Source organism: Cololabis saira, chromosome 7 (genome assembly GCF_033807715.1).
Source record: "Cololabis saira isolate AMF1-May2022 chromosome 7, fColSai1.1, whole genome shotgun sequence".
NCBI lineage: Eukaryota > Metazoa > Chordata > Actinopteri > Beloniformes > Belonidae > Cololabis > Cololabis saira.
Genome location: NC_084593.1, coordinates 547355 through 569389, shown reverse-complemented (window position 1 = coordinate 569389; position 22035 = coordinate 547355). Strand labels below are relative to the sequence as shown.

General features: G+C 43.5%; 2 protein-coding genes across 2 annotated transcripts; one reads left to right on the top strand and one right to left on the bottom strand.

Annotated features, from left to right (window-relative positions):
* Nucleotides 1–2456: 2456 nt before the first annotated feature.
* Nucleotides 2457–6723, bottom strand: selenot2 (selenoprotein T, 2). The gene is made up of 5 exons (XM_061726097.1): nt 6501–6723; nt 5721–5831; nt 4389–4527; nt 4076–4163; nt 2457–3408 (listed from the first exon to the last, which is right to left on the bottom strand). Exons 1-5 carry the CDS (start codon nt 6698–6700, stop codon nt 3296–3298), a joined length of 651 nt encoding a protein of 216 aa, XP_061582081.1. The 5' UTR covers nt 6701–6723; the 3' UTR covers nt 2457–3295.
* Nucleotides 6724–13405: 6682 nt separating this feature from the next.
* Nucleotides 13406–21296, top strand: LOC133447743 (cytochrome c oxidase assembly protein COX18, mitochondrial). The gene is made up of 8 exons (XM_061726470.1): nt 13406–13526; nt 14094–14341; nt 16814–16914; nt 18434–18588; nt 20399–20514; nt 20608–20742; nt 20938–21063; nt 21177–21296. Exons 1-8 carry the CDS (start codon nt 13406–13408, stop codon nt 21210–21212), a joined length of 1038 nt encoding a protein of 345 aa, XP_061582454.1. The 3' UTR covers nt 21213–21296.
* The last annotated feature ends 739 nt before the right edge of the window (nt 21297–22035 follow it).

Sequence of the window (22035 nt, the reverse complement as noted above, 5' to 3'; positions counted from 1 at the left end):
GAACCATAAATCAGCCTTCAGTCGCTGTGAGCCTGAACCTGCAGCCCGTCAGCTCATCAGGAGGAGGTTAAAGGTTAAAGGTTAAAGGTTAGAGAGCGGGGCTGCCAGTTGTTCATTGCTGGTTGGTTTTGTTAACTCTGAGCTTTGTTGGTTGGTTTGTTAGTTTGCTGCTGGTTTTGTTCTGAACACTTTTCTCTGTTTCTCATTTTGCTGGGACGTCGGGTGCCTCTGCCGAGACACAACTTTTGCGGTATGCGTTCATTGTTATGTCTAAAAAGGATGCGCAGTGCCGACCCAATCAGAAACGGTACAGATATATATATATATATATACATATATATATATATATATATATATATATATATATATATATATATATATATATATATATATATATATTTATATATATAAAAAAATAAAATTGTAAAAAAATAAAGGATCCCCATAACCTTTGATCGGGTGGGCAGGACGCACGTTTTGCCCAAAAACCAGCCTCGTGTTCCAGCACACAGAGGTCCGACGGGAGGATTAGAGTGAGATGGGGCAGTCTCAGTGTATGCCCAGCTTTACAGGTCTGGAACAGCATGTGAGCTGGCTCCATATTGTTATTGTTTTTGATGTTGCAATTACATGACTTAACACTGTATATACACGCGCTGGGTGACGCCTCCGCTCCGACGTCGTTGCTACGGCAACCCGTCAGATCAGTCAATGATGTGGCCCAGTCTGAACAGAACCAGATCCGATATGGACACTTGCTAAAAACTGTGTGGACTGTCAGCCCTGAAAATCGGATATGAGAAGGAATCAGATATATATCAGATTTGCCTGCAGTCTGAACGCGGCCTAAATTTACACGTAGAAAACCTTCTTTTGTTGCTTTTTAAAATGATCTCAAACAGTAATGGACTCCATGAAATATTCTCTTAATCAAAACTATAATATCTGCTCATTTTAATGTTTTCTTGTAAACTTTTATCCCCCTGGCATGAAATGTGATCTCTATGTTCTGTTGAAGAAATAGAATTTGTAAATTCATGTTTTTGTGAAATAAATTTTAAAAAACAACAACAAAAAAACAAACAGCAGCTGGACCGTTAACTATAATTATATTATTATTATTATTATTATTATTATTATTATTATTATTATTATTATTATTATTATTATTATTATTATTATTATTATTATTATAATAACTGAAACTAGTGTCGCCAACCGTTGTATTTATCAACTAAAGTCCTGTATTTATCAACTAAAGTCTGTATTTATCACTAAAGTCCCGTATTTATGACTAAAGTCCCGTATTTATGACTAAAGTCCCGTATTTATGACTAAAGTCCCGTATTTATGACTAAAGTCCCGTATTGAGCTGAAAAAGGACGCACTTTGTCCTGTTTTACTGTGAAAGTCAGAAAATAGTCATAAAATGCCAGTGGAAAACGAATAACTGGCACTTTATATGAAACTTACGGTAAACTTCTCCCTCCTCCAGGCGACCAATGAGCTGACAGCTTGTTCACACACGAGGATGACGTAGCAGCATCCGCTTTTCCTATTGGTCGAGGCTCCGCTGAGCGGAGGAGATACCGGAAGTAAACAAAGCAGCAGCGACTGCTGATGCCGTTAATGTCCATATATATATATATATATATATATATATATATATATATATATATATATATATATATATATATATATATATATATATGGTTAATGTCAAGGTTTCTCTGCCTTAGTGGATGAAACGATACATTTTCAATAAAAAAGAAATATCTATTTATCAAATATTACCAGTAAAACTATGGAGGATATTTTGTGCCAAAATTAAATAAATAAATACATCATTAATTAATTAAAATGGGAATTAAATATATCATTAATTAATGAAATATGTCATTAATTAATTAAAATTAGAATGAAATATGTCATTAATTAATTAAAATACAATTCATTTTAAGTAAAAATATATATGTATTATTTCAGCATTTAATTAATTAATTAATGACACATTTCATTAATTAATGATATATTTAATTCCCATTTTAATTAATTAATGATGTATTTGTTTATTTAATTTTGGCACAAAAAATCCTCCATATATAAGTATATGTGTGTGTGTGTATATATATATATATATATATATATATATATATATATATATATATACATATATATATATATATATATATATATCAGATGGAGTTAATTGAGATAGTATGGTGTAAATAAGTATATTTATATAAATATTTATATGGGCATGTAAGGGTAAGTGTGTGAGTATAATTACCGTATAGTAGTTATATTATAACTAGTTAGTATTATTATAAATATGTGCTAATAAATGATTAGTGAATGGGGGTAGGATTAAATAAATTTATAATTCTTCCTTCTCCTTTTGCACTTTTATGATTAAGATATTAAGTGTTAAAATATGAAATTCTTTGTTTTGTTTTCTTATCTTCTCTTTAATTGTTGTTTTTACATGTACAAAATAAAATAAAATCAAAAAAATCCATGTTCCACTTCAGTGTAGAAACTAAACTTCCAGCTGTAGATTGGTGATTTTAATTCACATACACGATCAAATGAATAATCAATAAACTCATTAGAAAACACAAGTGAAGAACAGGAGGAACAGAGAAAATACCAAACATCCTGTTTCCTGTTTCCTGTTTCCTGTAGACGTCGAGAGAAAGACAAACTACAAACTACAAACTAATAAACTACAAACTAATAAACTACAAACTACAAACTAATAAACTACAAACTACAAACTAATAAACTACAAACTAATAAACTACAAACTACAAACTAATAAACTAAACTACAAACTACAAACTAATAAACTACAAACTAAACTACAAACTAATAAACTACAAACTACAAACATCTGAACACGTCGGATTTACGAAGGACATTTTCACTATTTTATCTTTAATGTTTAAGAAGGTAACCATGGCAACAGTGTTTCAGGTAACCATGGCAACAGAATGTTTCAGGTAACCACGGCAACATAGTGTGCAGTCCTGAGGGCTCACAGGTGCATTGTGGGTAGTCCTGGTGCATTGTGGGTAGTCCTGGTGCATTGTGGGTAGTCCTGGTGCATTGTGGGTAGTCCTGGTGCATTGTGGGTAGTCCTGGTGCAGAGACAGACGGTCCAGTGGCGGGACATCCGGTGGGATCCAGTTAGCTTTCAGACCAAACCTTCATAAACGCCAGCAGACCCTGAACGCATCACAGAGAGGAACCTGAACGCAGCAGAGGACTAGGGGAAGGTCATGTGACCTGAGCTCTAAGGGAAGGTCACCTGACCCTGGTTGATCTTCAGGTGGGTGTCCAGGATCTGGAACATTTCCTGGATGTTGGGGACGTAGCCGGACTGAAGCTTCGACCAAACAGGAACATCTGAGGAACAAACAGGAAACAGGAAGTGACTCCGCTGCTCCGCTACATACGTGCGTGTGCGTGTTTGGGTGTGCGTGTTTGGGTGTGCGTGTGTCCGTGCGTGCGTGTGTGCGTGCGTGCGTGTGCGCGCGTGTCCGTGCGTGTGTGTGTGCGTGCGCGTGTCCGTGCGTGTGTGTGTGCTTCCGCGCGTGCGCGTCCGTGTGGGCGCGTGTCCGTGCGTGTATGTGTGCTGCCGCGCGTGCGTGTCCGTGCGGGCGCGTGTCCGTGCGCACGTGTGTCCGCGCGTGTGTCCGTGCGCGTGTCCGTGCGCGCGTGTCCGTGCGCGCGTGTCCGTGCGTGTTTCCATGCGCGCGCGTGTCCGTGCGCACGTGTGTGTCCGCGCATGTGTGCGTGCGCGTGCGTGCGTGTATAATACTGAATTGTGCTTAACTTGAGTGAGAGAGAGAATAAATAAGTGAAAATACAGTTAAATAATTTGCAAAAAATATATATTTTTTGTTTGTAGATTTGTGAGACCCAGGTCTCCTCCTGCACTGGCGTCAATATTCTCCAGGATTTCAGCAGCTTCAACAGAAATACTTTTCCTCTCAGTTTCTACTCAGTGCACCAGAGTCCTGTACCGACCAATCAGAACCCCCCGTTCAGAGTCCGACTAATCAGAACCCACCGTTCAGAGTGACCTCGAAGGCTCCCGTGGACAGGAAGTGGGTCTCCATCATGTTGCAGAGGAAGAAAACCATCAGGCAGGAGAAGATCTGAGAACACAAACGTAGAAGTTTGTTGCTGTGGGAGCAGGAACATGGATGACAGAGAGGGTTGGGGTTTAGGGGTTAGGGTTAAGGTTTAGGGGTTAGGGTTAAGGTTTAGGGGTCAGGGTCAAGGTTTAGGGGTTAGGGTTAAGGTTAAGGGGTTAGGGTTCAGGTTTAGGGGTTAGGGTTCAGGTTAAGGGGTTAGGGTTAAGGTTCAGGGTTCAGGTCTACCTTGTTGTCCTGGCTCCAGGTCCAGGCCCAGGTCCAGGCTCCAGGGGTTTCCAGGCCCAGGAACATGAAGGGGTTCTGGCCGGTAACGATGAGCAGCAGCAGGAACATCTTCAGGTACGAGATGAAGTTACCCAGAAACCTGCAGGAGGACGGGTAGGGTTAGGACTGCACTTCCTGTCCAGAGGGTTAGGGTTAGGACTGCACTTCCTGTCCAGAGGGTTAGGGTTAGGACTGCACTTCCTGTCCAGAGGGTTAGGGTTAGGACTGCACTTCCTGTCCAGAGGGTTAGGGTTAGGACTGCACTTCCTGTCCAGAGGGTTAGGGTTAGGACTGCACTTCCTGTCCAGAGGGTTAGGGTTAGGACTGCACTTCCTGTCCAGAGGGTTAGGGTTAGGACTAGTGATGCACCAATTGTTCGGTAACCGAAATTGTTCGGCTGAAAATGGCAAAAAAAAACTTTGGGTGTTCGGTGGAATAAGTGGGAAAAAACCGAACAATTAATAACGGTGTTGTAAAATAAGGAAATAGACTGGCCGCTCCGTAACGGTTGAACCACAAACATAAATCGTTGAAACCAAAAACTAACCCCATAAGAATTTTACCAACATTCACCAGGAGGTGGAACCAAAACAACAGAATGCTGGAAATTCAAACATGTTCAGTTTTTTATGTTCAATAAATATTTTCTACCTTGTAATTTTGTAAAAGATTTTTTTCTTTGAAAAGCCTAACTCAAATGTATTTGATTTATGCAATGGTGAAAAAATTGGTAAAATAAATGAAAAACTGCTGAAGAACCATGTTCGGTATTGTTCGGTATTCGGCCAAGTGTTTATTATTATTTTCGGTTTCGGTTTCGGCCACAAATGTTCATTTCGGTGCATCACTAGCGTCCACCACGTCTACAGGGAACACTAGAAGTGCGGGAGAAAAGTCAAGTCAGACAACACTTTAAGTGTTGTCTGACTGATTCTCTCACGTCATTAGAATCATAAGAGCCGGCCATGCAAACCTGTATTTATACTAGTGCAAACCTGTATTTATACTAGTGTAAACCTGTATTTATACTAGTGCAAACCTGTATTTATACTAGTGTGGACATTCATGTTTTTCTACAATATTTCCTCCTCATGACAGTAAAATGGGCCATTCTAAGCCAATTTACTGCAGCAATTCCTTTCCAAATCATTAGAAAATGTGGTTAACACCCAGTTGTGCATGAAAAAAAAAATACCGTGATATAAATTTTTGGTCATACCGCCCAGCACTAGTTAGGACTGCACTTCCTGTCCAGACGGCTCCTTCAAAATAAAACTTTGGTAGTTGTCTCACCTGTTGATGGGGGTGGGGGGGTAGTTGTCTCCCTGGATCCGCAGGTCGGGGTAAACCTGGCCGATCGCCTGAGAATAATCCTGGAAGACCTTGCTGTAACCTCAGGAAATACTGGAACACACACACACACACACACGCACACGCGCACACGCGCGCGCGCACACACACACACACACACACACACACACACACACACACACACACACACACACACACACACACACACACACACACACACACACACGGTCATGTGTAGGCCTGTGTTGAAAAAATTGATTTTCCAATTCTAAATCGATTCTCATATTAATTCCTAAAAATTGATTCATATGTCTAAAGATCGATTTTTTTATTTGATTTATTTTTTTCCATCATTACATTACAACCCTAACGCCATGTTTTTGCCTTTAAATATGTTATGGTATAAAAACATAAACGTTTTCAGTTATAATTGCATAAACTGTCTATATTTCATTACTTTATATTCTGTCCTGGGGTTACATTTGCATAAAATGCTAAAAACCAAATTTTCAAAAATTAAAAATCAAAATAGACAGAAAATGGAAAAAATGTTTGGTTATTCTACACGATTGGTCCTTACATTCAGGATTAATAATTATTATTAATTAATTAATTAATTAATTAATTAATTAATTAATTATTATTATTATTATTATTATTATTATTATTATTATTATTATTAAACTGTCTGGGCTGGTTCGTTGGTCACGTGACTCCTTGTAATGTCGCGGTGTTTAAATAAAGTTTTCCCGGAGCCCTCACCAGTAGTGGAACCGCAGCACCGGGCCGGTGTAGGCTCCTTCCCCGGGCTCCGGGCCCCGCGGCGGGGCTGCGGGCTGCGGGTCTCCGGGCTCCGGGGCCCGGGCCCCCGGGCCCGTCCTGCCCACGTACACGTCCATCAGAGTCAGCGCCGAGAACAGCAGCAGAGCCGCCGTCAGGCCGGCGCCGCCGAACTCCGCCATGTTGGCTCGGGCTGCTGCGTCACTTCCGCCCTCTCTGAGGCGGCCTGCCGCCTCACTTCCGCTGACCTTCACAATAAAACACCTTTTTTTTTTTTTAACACAATTTTTTAAACAAGAAAAACACGTTTTATACAAACTGCTAGTAGAGGAAATATAATAAGAAAAAGAACCTTTGGGAGGTTTCATGAACAAGAGACATATAAACAAAAATAAGAGACAAGTAAGTTAATACAAAGGAACAGTAAGGCATTTTAAATCATCAACATTTCAGAAAGAGACTTAAAATAAAAGATACTTTGATATATTGGTTAATAATTTTTTTGCAGAGTTATTTGACTTAATATTTTTTATAGAAACAAAAAACTTTTGAAATCATTTATAAAAAAATGGAAAGAAGCTTCATTTTTCTCCACTTACAACAATGTATGTGATATTTATTTAGCCAGTAAGAGAATGACATTAACTAACAAGGACACTGATTGTCAATAGTATCTATGTAAAAAATAATGTTAATGATTTCTAATTTTGGAAAGTCATTCATTTTTAAATATAGACAATTTCTAATTTCACACCAAAAAACTTTTGAGACACAATAAAAACATGTGATCAAGTGATTCTTTAGATTCATTAACTTTAAATTTAAACCTATGTCTCAAGAATTCAGCGGTTGGATACATTTTATTAATCAATTTAAAATGAGTTTCCTTGACTTTGGGCCATTTAATATAATTTGAGTGTCTTTTTCTAATGTAAACAAACTTAAAGACTAAAGTGTCAGAATATAAATATATATATATATATATATATATATATATATATATATATATATATATATATATATATATATATATATATATATATATAAACCTCTGATAGTCGTTTAATGATCTCCACTTAAAGACAGCACTTATAAACTTGTTGTTACATTTCTTATCCAATAACCCATAATCCTCAATAACCAACACGGGAAGTTAGTCCTGTTAGGGCTGGGTGATATGGACCAAAAGTCATAGCTGGATATTTTCTAGCTGAATGTTGATACTCGATATATATCCATATTTATTCTGTGCCATAATTGGGGTTTCCCCCAAAGCATTATAGCATAGCATCTCTGTTAGCATCTCTGTTAGCATCTCTGTTAGCATCTCTGTTAGCATCTCTGTTAGCATCTCTGTTGGCATCTCTGTTAGCATCTCTGTTAGCATCTCTGTTAGCATCTCTGTTAGCATCTCTGTTGGCATCTCTGTTAGCATCCCTGTTAGCATCTCTGTTAGCATCTCTGTTAGCATCTCTGTTGGCATCTCTGTTAGCATCTCTGTTAGCATCTCTGTTAGCATCTCTGTTAGCATCTCTGTTGGCATCTCTGTTAGCATCTCTGTTAGCATCTCTGTTAGCATCTATGTTAGCATCTCTGCTAGCATCTCTGTTAGCATCTCTGTTAGCATCTCTGTTAGCTTCTCTGTTAGCATCTCTGTTAGCATCTCTGATAGCATCTCTGTTAGCATCTCTGATAGCATCTCTGTTAGCATCTCTGATAGCATCTCTGTTAGCATCTCTGTTAGCTTCTCTGTTAGCATCTCTGTTAGCATCTCTGATAGCATCTCTGTTAGCATCTCTGATAGCATCTCTGTTAGCATCTCCGTTAGCATCTCTGTTAGCATCTCAGTTAGCATCCCTGTTAGCATCTCTGTTAGCATCTCTGTTAGCATCTCTGTTAGCATCTCTGTTAGCATCTCTGTTAACATCTCTGTTAACATCTCTGTTAGCATCTCTGTTAACATCTCTGTTAGCATCTCTGTTGGCATCTCTGTTAGCATCTCTGTTAGCTTCATTTCTTAAAAAAACAGTCAGTTTTGATACAAAGCCTCGTGCCAAATGTCACACAGGTTCCTTTATTAACAGAGGTCTGCACAATATCAACATGTATAAAACAAATGAAATAAAAATAAACTGCTGCATATATAGAATAAAAATGCTTCTTGAATAAAATAAAACAAATATCCCTTTCCTGCATAACAATTAAATTAAAATACACTGTAATTAATACAATGTAGACCAGTGGTTCTCAAATGGGGGTACGCTTACCCCTGGGGGGACGTGAAGGTACTACAGGGGGTACGGGAGATTTTAAGATATACATATAGTTAAAAAGTAGCATCCATGCAAAAATCCTTTAAAAATAAATATTTCATAAAAAATTGAGGGAAAATATAAGTCTAAATTCATAAAATGAATTTTATCTTCAGGAGTAGAATATTCAACTTATTATCCTAAAACCCTAGAGTTTCCCCCCCCACACCAGGATAGTTCCACCTAACCTGTCAATCACCTGGCTTCACCTGTCAATCACCTGGATTCACCTGTCAATCACCTGTCTTCACCTGTCAATCACCTGGCTTCACCTGTCAATCACCTGGCTTCACCTGTCAATCACCTGGCTTCACCTGTCAATCACCTGTCTTCACCTGTCAATCACCTGTCTTCACCTGTCAATCACCTGCTTCACCTGTCAATCACCTGTCTTCACCTGTCAATCACCTGGTTCACCTGTCAATCACCTGGCTTCACCTGTCAATCACCTGGCTTCACCTGTCAATCACCTGCTTCACCTGTCAATCACCTGCTTCACCTGTCAATCACCTGCTTCACCTGTCAATCACCTGGCTTCACCTGTCAATCACCTGTCTTCACCTGTCAATCACCTGCTTCACCTGTCAATCACCTGTCTTCACCTGTCAATCACCTGTCTTCACCTGTCAATCACCTGCTTCACCTGTCAATCACCTGGCTTCACCTGTCAATCACCTGGCTTCACCTGTCAATCACCTGCTTCACCTGTCAATCACCTGGCTTCACCTGTCAATCACCTGGCTTCACCTGTCAATCACTTGGACCAACGATGTAGTCGTGGTTGAAGCAGCAGCATATTTTTATGTTTAATAAATCAGTTACTGATGGCACAGTGCTCTGTTTTAGCTCTTTTTTTTACAACCAAAAGTGCTTTGTGCTGGTTAGGGGGTACTGGTTCTGGTACCAGGACTATAGGACCGGTACCAGGTCCAGGTACCAGTCCTCTAGTCCTGTTAGGGGGAACTGGTTCTGGTACCAGGACTACAGGACCGGTACCAGGTTCAGGTACCAGTCCTATAGTCCTGTTAGGGGGTACTGGTTCTGGTACCAGGACTAGAGGACCGGTACCAGGTCCAGGTACCAGTCCTCTAGTCCTGTTAGGGGGAACTGGTTCTGGTACCAGGACTATAGGACCGGTACCAGGTCCAGGTACCAGTCCTCTAGTCCTGTTAGGGGGAACTGGTTCTGGTACCAGGACTACAGGACCGGTACCAGGTTCAGGTACCAGTCCTATAGTCCTGTTAGGGGGTACTGGTTCTGGTACCAGGACTAGAGGACCGGTACCAGGTCCAGGTACCAGTCCTCTAGTCCTGTTAGGGGGAACTGGTTCTGGTACCAGGACTATAGGACCGGTACCAGGTCCAGGTACCAGTCCTCTAGTCCTGTTAGGGGGAACTGGTTCTGGTACCAGGACTATAGGACCGGTACCAGGTCCAGGTACCAGTCCTCTAGTCCTGTTAGGGGGTACTGGTTCTGGTACCAGGACTACAGGACCGGTACCAGGTCCAGGTACCAGTCCTATAGTCCTGTTAGGGGGAACTTGGCTGAGAAACATTTCACAGGTGGAACATGACTGAAGAAAGGTTGAGGACCACTGGTGTAGACAGTAACAGGCAGACTTTTCCACTGAGGTTGACAGTTGTGCAAATAACAAAACATTTGTGCAAATCTCAAATAAAACATTCAAGTCAATTTGTCCCAAAATAAGCTATATCAAAATCATAAAAAAAATGTAAAAAAAAAATATATATATATATATATATATATATTTTTTTAAATCGATATAAACGATATTGTCTCGTACTATATCGCGTTTGAAAATATATCGATATATATTAAAACTTCGATATATCGATATATGAGACCATAGACATATACATGTATATAAAAGCCCCTTTCACACAGCCAGTTCGAGGCGGGAACGTTGCGCCTTTAAGCCGCCTCGCTGTTCTGTGTGAAAGTCACGGAGGCGGAATGGGGGGGCCAAGTGGCCCCACCAATAAGCCGGCAGCGGAGGTAGTCACAGAGCCGTCACAGAGACGAAACGGGGTCTGTGTGAATGACACAGCCGGCATGCCGGGGCCAGCCGGGGCCAGCGCTGACGCTGTCGTCACGCCTCTGATTGCGGAACGCCGGCATGCTGTGTGAATTTACAGACGGGAGCGGCGTTATGCCGGCGTTGTATGGTTCTGTGTGAACCAACAAAGGCGGCGTATTGGCAGGACTTCTTTACACCAATATTGCGGAATCTCTGTGTGAAAGGGGCTATAGATAGATATATGTATATATATATATATATATATATATATATATATATATATATATATATATATATATATATATATATATATATATATATATATAAATATATATGTTTAAATGTCTATGAGTGAGACGGCTATGGAGGTTTTTTTGTTTTTTTTTTTTTTTTTATTGAAAGACAAAATGCAAACAGCACAATCCTCCACCAGGGGGCGACAAACACCCAGCGGAGGAAAATCAGGACACGATGAAACAATGAACTACAGAAATACATGAAAAAGAGACACAAACTTACAGAAATACATTTAAAAGAGACACAAACTTACATAAATACACGAAAAAGATCACAAACTTACATAAATACATGAAAAAGAGACAAAAACTTACATAAATACATTAAAAAGAGACACAAACTTACATAAATACATTAAAAAGAGACACAAACTTATAGAAATACATTTAAAAGAGACACAAACTTACAGAAATACATTAAAAGGTCTTACGGCCTCTGATTGGTGGAGAGACTAATGTTCTAATATAATGTTTGACCCAATTTTCAAAAATACAAAAAAAGAGGCTTTTGATTAATATAACGGGATTTATGAATAAACCGTTTTGCCAATAATAATATAAGATTAATGATATAAAATTGTTTTTTTTTAACAGGATAGTCAATGAAGCCAAACAATAAATGTTTAAAGCAAAGAGATAAATGTGGTTCAACATAGACACTAATACATTACAGATATTATAATGTTGTAGAGAAAGATAAAAATAAATGAGAATCATCTTCATTTTCCTTCACACAAACAACAGTGTCTTTTTTGAAACGTTGAAGAAAAACTTTACATGAGTCGACTCTGAATTATTTTAATAATAATAATAATAATAATAATAATAATAATAATAATAATAATAATAATAATAATAATAATAATAGGGAGTTTATTCCTGAGGGAGTTTATTTATTTATTATTATTTAGTCTTTATTGTTCCATCCCAACCCTGACCTGGACGATGGGGAGTCTGTGACAGCGGTGGGGATCTGTTTTCATGAGAACTTTAGCCTTAAATATGACCCAGGCTGCAACCGTACCACATTTACATCTGTCACCAAGGCCATCCCCACATCTATTCTGATTTTAATAAAGGGTATTGTAACTAACCCTCTTTTTCCACAACTTTAGGTTGGTGGCTGTGACTTTAACGATGGTAAAATTCCAAACAAATCAATTAGAAATATGTTTCATTTCATTTCATACCCCTTGGTATAGATATTATAGAAATTAGAAATATATATATATATCTATATTTCTATATATATATAGAAATATAGATATATATAGAATATAGAAACTCAATCTTACAATTTTACCCCAAACATAAATATCATCACCATGTTACGAACAAAATATTTAACATTTCCAATCGCTCCCAAAGCAAAAGAACTCCATTTTAAAACCTTAAATGATGTTTATCCATCCAGTGATCTGGTATTAAACTAATAACTGTATGTTCTGTGATGGATGTGAAACTACTGATCATTTATGTATTCTAAAACCCTTTGGCAGGATAAACATGACCGGCTTCACCCAAAGGTTTTTGACCTGCAGGATTTCTCACGTGAAACTATTATTTTTGGACTTTCAATGGACAATAACATCCATGATTTCCTTATCAATAACATTATAATTCTGGGTAAATTCCACATCCACAGATCTAAGTATATGAAGGTGAAACCTGGTTTTTGTATATTCCACAACGAATTCCTCCATTTTTTAAAGCCCTTAAACTCATGACAAAAAGAAATGCAAAACAACTTTTGAACACAATTGAAGAATATAATTTATTGGATAACTAGCCCCTTAAGTTATTTACCTTTTTTTATTTTATTTCTTTTCCTTCTGTTCTCTCTTTATGCACCTTTTCCCTGATACATGTTGAAAAAATGTGATGCCTTGTTGTTTGTATTTGAATGTATTCTCAATAAAAGGAGAAAAAAAAAAGGGTTGGGAGTCTGCGCAGGCGCACTGGTCACTCTCTTATTGTGAAGGACTGCAGCATAACTTCCGGTTCCGTTGCGGCGGCTGCACTTTCCAAGTAAATCTCGTGTTTACAGTTATTACAGCTACGATCGGACACAAACCAGCGTTTTACTGGTTTTTAATAATTTTTATGGAGTTTAGAATCTCCCTGACGTCACAATCCTGGACTTAGTGACGGTCTGACATTTATCCGGGAACCTGCGGGACCTTGAGGGAGTAGCGCTGTTATCACGCATGCGCAGTCCCGCTGCACACCACGGCCGTGTGCATGCAGAGGGCGGGCAGGTTGGTGGGGCCCCTGAGGGCCCTGGGGCCCCTGGGGGGACAGGTGGTCCTCAGGGGGGCCCCTGCCCCCCCTGCAGGACTGTGGGGGGTCAGGACTCTGGCAGGTGAGGGAGGGGGGGCCCCTGGGGGGGCCCCTGGTGCTGGGGGGGCCCCGGGTCCTGGGGGGGCCCCGGGTCCTGCAGGTCCAGATCAGAGGTGGGTAGTAACGAGTTACATTTCTATGAGTTCATGTTTGTTCTAGTTCTGGTTAAAAAAGAAAAATACAAAGACTGGAAATGTTGTGCTACTTGTGCTTAATTTATTTTTTGATTCTGTTATTATTTTATTTATTTTATTATTTATTAAAATACTTGAATTTACTTTAAGATTCTTTTAATTTAAGCAATTTTTTTATTAATTTTAATTAATTTTATTATTTTATTGATTAAATTTTCCTGAAGATGATTATTTTGTACTTTTTTCTGTTTGAATGGTTGTGTTAAAAAAATAAATCAGACGTTACTGAACAGTTACTCAGTACTTGAGTAGTTTTTTCACCAAGTACTTTTTTACTTTTACTCAAGTAATTATTTGGATGATACTTTTTACTTCTACTTGAGTCATATTATTCTGAAGTAACAGTACTTTTACTTGAGTACAATTTTTGGCTCCTCTACCCAGCTCTGGTCCAGCTGGGGGGGGCCCTGGTCCTGGGGGGGCCCCGGGTCCAGCAGGTCCAGATCTGGGGGCCCCAGGTCCAGATTCCTGGTACAGCGGTCTGGCGGACTCGGCCCCCGTCCACGTGTGTGAGGACTTCCTGTCGGGGCTGCAGCAGCTGACCGGGCTGCCCTGGTGGCTGAGCATCGTGGGGGCCACGGTGTCGGTGCGGACCCTCGTCACGCTGCCCCTGGCCGCCTACCAGCTGCTGGTCCTGGCCAAGGTGAGCTAGCACCGTCGCTCCTTAACCTTAGAGGAACCAGCACCGTCGCTCCTTAACTCTACCAGCACCGTCGCTCCTTAACCTTAGAGGAACCAGCACCGTCGCTCCTTAACTCTAGAGGAACCAGCACCGTCGCTCCTTAACTCTAGAGGAACCAGCACCGTCGCTCCTTAACCTTAGAGGAACCAGCACCGTCGCTCCTTAACTCTAGAGGAACCGGCACCGTCGCTCCTTAACTCTAGAGGAACCGGCACCGTCGCTCCTTAACTCTAGAGGAACCAGCACCGTAGCTCCTTAACTCTAGAGGAACCAGCACCGTTGCTCCTTAACTCTAGAGGAACCAGCACCGTCGCTCCTTAACTCTAGAGGAACCAGCACCGTCGCTCCTTAACTCTAGAGGAACCAGCACCGTCGCTCCTTAACTCTAGAGGAACCAGCACCGTCGCTCCTTAACTCTAGAGGAACCGGCACCGTCGCTCCTTAACCTTAGAGGAACCAGCACCGTCGCTCCTTAACTCTAGAGGAACCGGCACCGTCGCTCCTTAACTCTAGAGGAACCGGCACCGTCGCTCCTTAACTCTAGAGGAACCAGCACCGTCGCTCCTTAACTCTACCAGCACCGTCGCTCCTTAACTCTAGAGGAACGGCACCGTCGCTCCTTAACTCTAGAGGAACCGGCACCGTCGCTCCTTAACTCTAGAGGAACCAGCACGTCGCTCCTTAACTCTAGAGGAACCGGCACCGTTGCTCCTTAACTCTAGAGGAACCGGCACCGTCGCTCCTTAACTCTAGAGGAACCGGCACCGTTGCTCCTTAACTCTAGAGGAACCGGCACCGTCGCTCCTTAACTCTAGAGGAACCAGCACCGTCGCTCCTTAACTCTACCAGCACCGTCGCTCCTTAACTCTAGAGGAACCAGCACCGTCGCTCCTTAACTCTAGAGGAACCAGCACCGTCGCTCCTTAACTCTAGAGGAACCAGCACCGTCGCTCCTTAACTCTAGAGGAACCAGCACCCTCGCTCCTTAACTCTAGAGGAACCAGCACCGTCGCTCCTTAACTCTAGAGGAACCCGGCACCGTCGCTCCTTAACTCTAGAGGAACCGGCACTGTCGCTCCTTAACTCTAGAGGAACCGGCACCGTCGCTCCTTAACTCTAGAGGAACCAGCACCGTCGCTCCTTAACTCTAGAGGAACCATCACCGTCGCTCCTTAACTCAAGAGGAACCAGCACCGTCGCTCCTTAACTCTACAGGAACCAGCACCGTCGCTCCTTAACTCTAGAGGAACCAGCACCGTCGCTCCTTAACTCTAGAGGAACCAGCACCGTCGCTCCTTAACTCTAGAGGAACCAGCACCGTCGTTCCTTAACTCTACCAGCACCGTCGCTCCTTAACTCTAGAGGAACCGGCACCGTCGCTCCTTAACTCTAGAGGAACCAGCCCCGTCGCTCCTTAACTCTAGAGGAACCAGCACCGTCGCTCCTTAACTCTAGAGGAACCAGCACCGTCGCTCCTTAACTCTATAGGAACCAGCACCGTCGCTCCTTAACTCTAGAGGAACCAGCACCGTCGCTCCTTAACTCTAGAGGAACCAGCACCGTCGCTCCTTAACTCTAGAGGAACCAGCACCGTCGCTCCTTAACTCTAGAGGAACCAGCACCGTCGCTCCTTAACCTTAGAGGAACCAGCACCGTCGCTCCTTAACTCTACCAGCACCGTCGCTCCTTAACCTTAGAGGAACCAGCACCGTCGCTCCTTAACTCTAGAGGAACCAGCACCGTCGCTCCTTAACTCTAGAGGAACCAGCACCGTCGCTCCTTAACCTTAGAGGAACCAGCACCGTCGCTCCTTAACTCTAGAGGAACCGGCACCGTCGCTCCTTAACTCTAGAGGAACCGGCACCGTCGCTCCTTAACTCTAGAGGAACCGGCACCGTCGCTCCTTAACTCTAGAGGAACCAGCACCGTCGCTCCTTAACTCTACCAGCACCGTCGCTCCTTAACTCTAGAGGAACCAGCACCGTCGCTCCTTAACTCTAGAGGAACCAGCACCGTCGCTCCTTAACTCTAGAGGAACCAGCACCGTCGCTCCTTAACTTTAGAGGAACCAGCACCGTCGCTCCTTAACGCTAGAGGAACCAGCACCGTCGCTCCTTAACTCTAGAGGAACCAGCACCGTCGCTCCTTAACTCTAGAGGAACCAGCACCGTCGCTCCTTAACTCTAGAGGAACCAGCACCGTCGCTCCTTAACTCTAGAGGAACCAGCACCGTCGCTCCTTAACTCTACAGGAACCAGCACCGTCGCTCCTTAAATCTAGAGGAACCAGCACCGTCGCTCCTTAACCAGCACCGTTGCTCCTTAACTCTAGAGGAACCAGCACCGTCGCTCCTTACCAGTGGTAACCGTGGTAACCGTGGTAACCTCCTGTAACCGTGGTAACCTCCTGTAACCGTGGTAACCGTGTGTGCAGGTGGAGGCGCTGCAGGCCGAGATCTCAGAACTGGCCAAGAGGCTTCGATACGAAGTTTCAGTCCGATCTCAGGAGAGAGGCTGGACGGAGAAACAGAGCCGGTGAGACCACGCTGGAACTGTCGGTTAAACTTAACTTCACTTAACTTAACTTAACTTCACATCGTACAGTAAACTACGGTCTATGTTTGTTCTGGTTTAAATAAACTGTTTATCTAAGTCAAGATCCGGGGTTATTTCTAGGAAAATGTAATAAATAATGTACTAGGGCTGGGCGATATGGACCAAAAGTCATATCTGGATATTTTCTAGCTGAATGTTGATACTCTATATATATCCATATTTTTTCTGTGCCATAATTTGCGTTTCCCCCAAAGCATTATAGCATAGCATCTCTGTTAGCATCTCTGTTAGCCTCTCTGTTAGCATCTCTGTTAGCATCTCTGTTAGCATCTCCGTTAGCATCTCCGTTAGCATCTCTGTTAGCATCTCCGTTAGCATATCTGTTAGCATCTCTGTTAGCATCTCCGTTAGCATCTCCGTTAGCATCTCTGTTAGCATCTCCGTTAGCATCTCCGTTAGCATCCATGTTAGCATCTCCGTTAGCATCTCTGTTAGCCTCTCTGTTAGCATCTCCGTTAGCATATCTGTTAGCATCTATGTTAGCATGTCCGTTAGCATCTCCGTTAGCATCTCTGTTAGCATCTCTGTTAGCATCTCCGTTAGCATCTCTGTTAGCATCTATGTTAGCATCTCTGTTAGCATCTCCGTTAGCATATCTGTTAGCATCTATGTTAGCATGTCCGTTAGCATGTCCGTTAGCATCTCTGTTAGCATCTCTGTTAGCATCTCCGTTAGCATCTCTGTTAGCATCTCTGTTAGCATCTCTGTTAGCATCTCCGTTAGCATCTCTGTTAGCATCTCCGTTAGCATCTCTGTTAGCATCTCTGTTAGCTTCATTTCTTAAAAAAACAGTCAGTTTTAATACAAAGCCTCGTGCCAAATGTCACACAGGTTCCTTTATTAACAGAGGTCTGCACAATATCAACATGTATAAAACAAATGAAATAAAAATAAACTGCCTGCATATATAGAATAAAAATGCTTCTTAATAAAATAAAACAAATATCCCTTTCCTGCATAACAATTAAATTAAAATACACTGTAATTAATACAATGTAGACAGTAACAGACTTTTCCACTGAGGTTGACAGTTGTGCAAATAACAAAACATTTGTGCAAATCTCAATTTTTTTTTTTTTTTTTAAATCGATATAAACAAACATTTTATAAACATAAAAATGTTATTACAATATCAAGTCAGGATATTCTATTACATTTTTGATTGAGTTAAGTGCAAATTTTATTACATTTTCAGGAAATGATTACATTATAGGAGCTACAGTCCAGAACCTCCTCTGGTTCTGGTTCTGGTTCCTAGCAGGGCTTGGTTTCCAGTTGTACCTGGTTCTGTTCTGGTCCCGGTTCCAGCTGATCCGGTTCTGTTCTGGTCCAGGTTCTGACCCGGTTCTGGTCCAGGTTCCGATGTAACCGGTTCTGTTCTGGTCCCGGTTCTGACCCGGTTCTGTTCTGGTTCTGTTCTGACCCGGTTCTGGTCCAGGTTCCAGTTCCAGAAGAACCTGCGCCGGCTCGTGTCCCAGCTCTACGTCCGGGACAACTGCCACCCCTTCAAGGCCAGTCTGCTGGTTCTGGTCCAGTTACCGGTCTGGGTCGGGTTCTCCCTGGCGCTGCGGAACCTGAGCTCCGATCAGTCAGGTACGATCAATCAGAACCTGATCAATCAGAACCTGAGCTCCGATCAATCAGGTACGATCAATCAGAACCTGAGCTCCGATCAATAACCTCAGCTCCTTAACTCCACCTGTAGCTCCTTAACTCCTCCCTGTAACTCCTTAACTCCACCTGTAGCTCCTTAACTCCACCTGTAGCTCCTTAACTCCACCTGTAGCTCCTTAACTCCACCCTGTAACTCCTTAACTCCACCTGTAGCTCCTTAACTCCACCTGTAACTCCTTAACTCCACCTGTAGCTCCTTAACTCCTCCCTGTAGCTCCTTAACTCCACCTGTAGCTCCTTAACTCCACCTGTAGCTCCTTAACTCCACCTGTAACTCCTTAACTCCACCTGTAGCTCCTTAACTCCACCTGTAACTCCTTAACTCCACCTGTAGCTCCTTAACTCCTCCCTGTAGCTCCTTAACTCCACCTGTAGCTCCTTAACTCCACCCTGTAACTCCTTAACTCCACCCTGTAGCTCCTTAACTCCTCTCTGTAGCTCCTTAACTCCTCCCTGTAACTCCTTAACTCCACCTGTAGCTCCTTAACTCCACCTGTAGCTCCTTAACTCCACCCTGTAGCTCCTTAACTCCACCCTGTAGCTCCTTAACTCCTCCCTGTAGCTCCTTAACTCCTCCCTGTAGCTCCTTAACTCCTCCCTGTAGCTCCTTAACTCCACCCTGTAGCTCCTTAACTCCACCTGTAGCTCCTTAACTCCACCCTGTAACTCCTTAACTCCACCTGTAGCTCCTTAACTCCACCTGTAACTCCTTAACTCCACCCTGTAACTCCTTAACTCCACCTGTAACTCCTTAACTCCACCTGTAACTCCTTAACTCCACCCTGTAGCTCCTTAACTCCACCCTGTAACTCCTTAACTCCACCCTGTAGCTCCTTAACTCCACCCTGTAACTCCTTAACTCCACCTGTAGCTCCTTAACTCCACCTGTAGCTCCTTAACTCCACCTGTAGCTCCTTAACTCCACCTGTAGCTCCTTAACTCCTCCCTGTAGCTCCTTAACTCCACCTGTAGCTCCTTAACTCCACCTGTAGCTCCTTAACTCCACCCTGTAGCTCCTTAACTCCACCCTGTAGCTCCTTAACTCCACCTGTAGCTCCTTAACTCCACCCTGTAACTCCTTAACTCCACCCTGTAGCTCCTTAACTCCTCCCTGTAGCTCCTTAACTCCACCCTGTAGCTCCTTAACTCCTCCCTGTAGCTCCTTAACTCCACCCTGTAGCTCCTTAACTCCTCCCTGTAGCTCCTTAACTCCACCTGTAGCTCCTTAACTCCACCTGTAGCTCCTTAACTCCACCCTGTAGCTCCTTAACTCCACCCTGTAGCTCCTTAACTCCACCCTGTAGCTCCTTAACTCCACCCTGTAGCTCCTTAACTCCACCCTGTAGCTCCTTAACTCCACCTGTAACTCCTTAACTCCACCCTGTAGCTCCTTAACTCCACCTGTAGCTCCTTAACTCCACCCTGTAGCTCCTTAACTCCACCTGTAGCTCCTTAACTCCACCCTGTAGCTCCTTAACTCCACCTGTAGCTCCTTAACTCCACCCTGTAGCTCCTTAACTCCACCCTGTAGCTCCTTAACTCCACCCTGTAGCTCCTTAACTCCTCCCTGTAGCTCCTTAACTCCACCCTGTAACTCCTTAACTCCACCCTGTAGCTCCTTAACTCTCTCTGTTCCCTCCAGACCTGCAGGACTCTGACCCGGTCCTGGTCCAGGACTCTGACCCGGTCCTGGTCCAGGACTCTGACCCCTGTTCTCTGGTTCCTCCAGACCTGCAGGCGGCGCTGGCGGAGGGCGGAGTTCTCTGGTTCTCTAACCTGGTGGTTCCGGACTCCACCTGGATCCTGCCGGTCTGTCTGGGCCTCACCAACCTGCTGATCGTGGAGGTGAGTCCTGGTCCTGGTTCTGGTTCTGGTTCTGGTCACGTGACCTGTGACGTCATCATGCTAACGGCACGCTAACGGGGGTCTCTCCTCCAGGTGGTCTCCCTCCAGAGGGGGTCCCAGGTCCAGACCTCGGGGTCCCGGGTCCAGACCCGGGTCCAGAACCTGGTGCTGAACGGGATCCGAGGGTTTTCTCTGCTGATGATTCCCATCGCGGCGACTGTTCCCTCCGTGAGTTAAAGTCCTTCACAAGTGGACCAGATCTGGTCTAGATCTGGTCCAGATCTGGTCCAGATCTGGTCTAGATCTGTTCTGGATTAGACCAGGGACTAGTGCACTACAGAACCCCCAGAACCTGACCCGGTCTCTGTCCCCCCAGAACCAGAACCTGACCCTCTTGTCTCTCTTGTCCCCCTGTCCCCCCAGTCCATGGTCCTGTACTGGTTCTGCTCCAGTCTGGTCGGGTTCAGCCAGAACCTGCTGCTCCGGTCCAGAACCGTCCACCGGATCCTGGACCTGCCGGTCCAGAGATCCCCGACCCCGTACCGGGACCTGCTGACGGCCGCCCGGGTCAAGTACCGGGGGTAGAACCGGACCTGATACCTGGATCTGGATCTGGTCCTGGACCTGGACCGACCCGGAGATCCCAGACCCCGTACCGGGACCTGCTGACGGCCGCCCGGGTCAAGTACCGGAGGTAGAACTGGACCTGGACCTGGATCTGGACCTGGACCTGGACCTGGACCTGGTCCTGGTCCTGGACCTGGTCCTGGACCTGGTCCTGGACCTGGACCTGGACCTGGATCTGGACCTGGACCTGGACCTGGACCTGGTCCTGGTCCTGGACCTGGACCTGGACCTGGATCTGGACCGACCCGGAGATCCCAGACCCCGTACCGGGACCTGCTGACGGCCGCCCGGGTCAAGTACCGGAGGTAGAACTGGACCTGGACCTGGTCCTGGACCTGGACCTGGTCCTGGACCTGGACCTGGATCTGGATCTGGATCCTGAAGGACTTGGATCAGAATTTGTGCAGAATTGTTGTTTAAATGTTTTTTGTTCCAAATAAATAAACAAACTTCTCTTGGTTGTTTTCTTTTGTTCAAACTGAAATAAACACAAATAAATATTTACAGGAGTCTCAGAAAATTAGAATATTGTGATAAAGTTCTTTATTTTCTGTAATGCAATTAAAAAAACAAAATTGTCATCCATTCTGGATTCATTACAAATCAACTGAAATAATGCAAGCCTTTTATTATTTTAATATTGCTGATCATGAAAACTCAAATATCCTATCTCAAAAAATTAGAATATTCTAGGAATCTTAATCTTAAACTGTAAACCATAATCAGCAATATTAAAATAATAAAAGGCTTGAGATATTTCTGTGGCAGGGTGGAGAGGTTGATGGGACACGCACCTGTGTCCCATCCGCCTGAGTGGCTGCAGCTCTCCACCCTGCCTGCAGCTCTCCACCCTGCCTGCAGCTCTCCACCCTGCCTGCAGCTCTCCACCCTGCC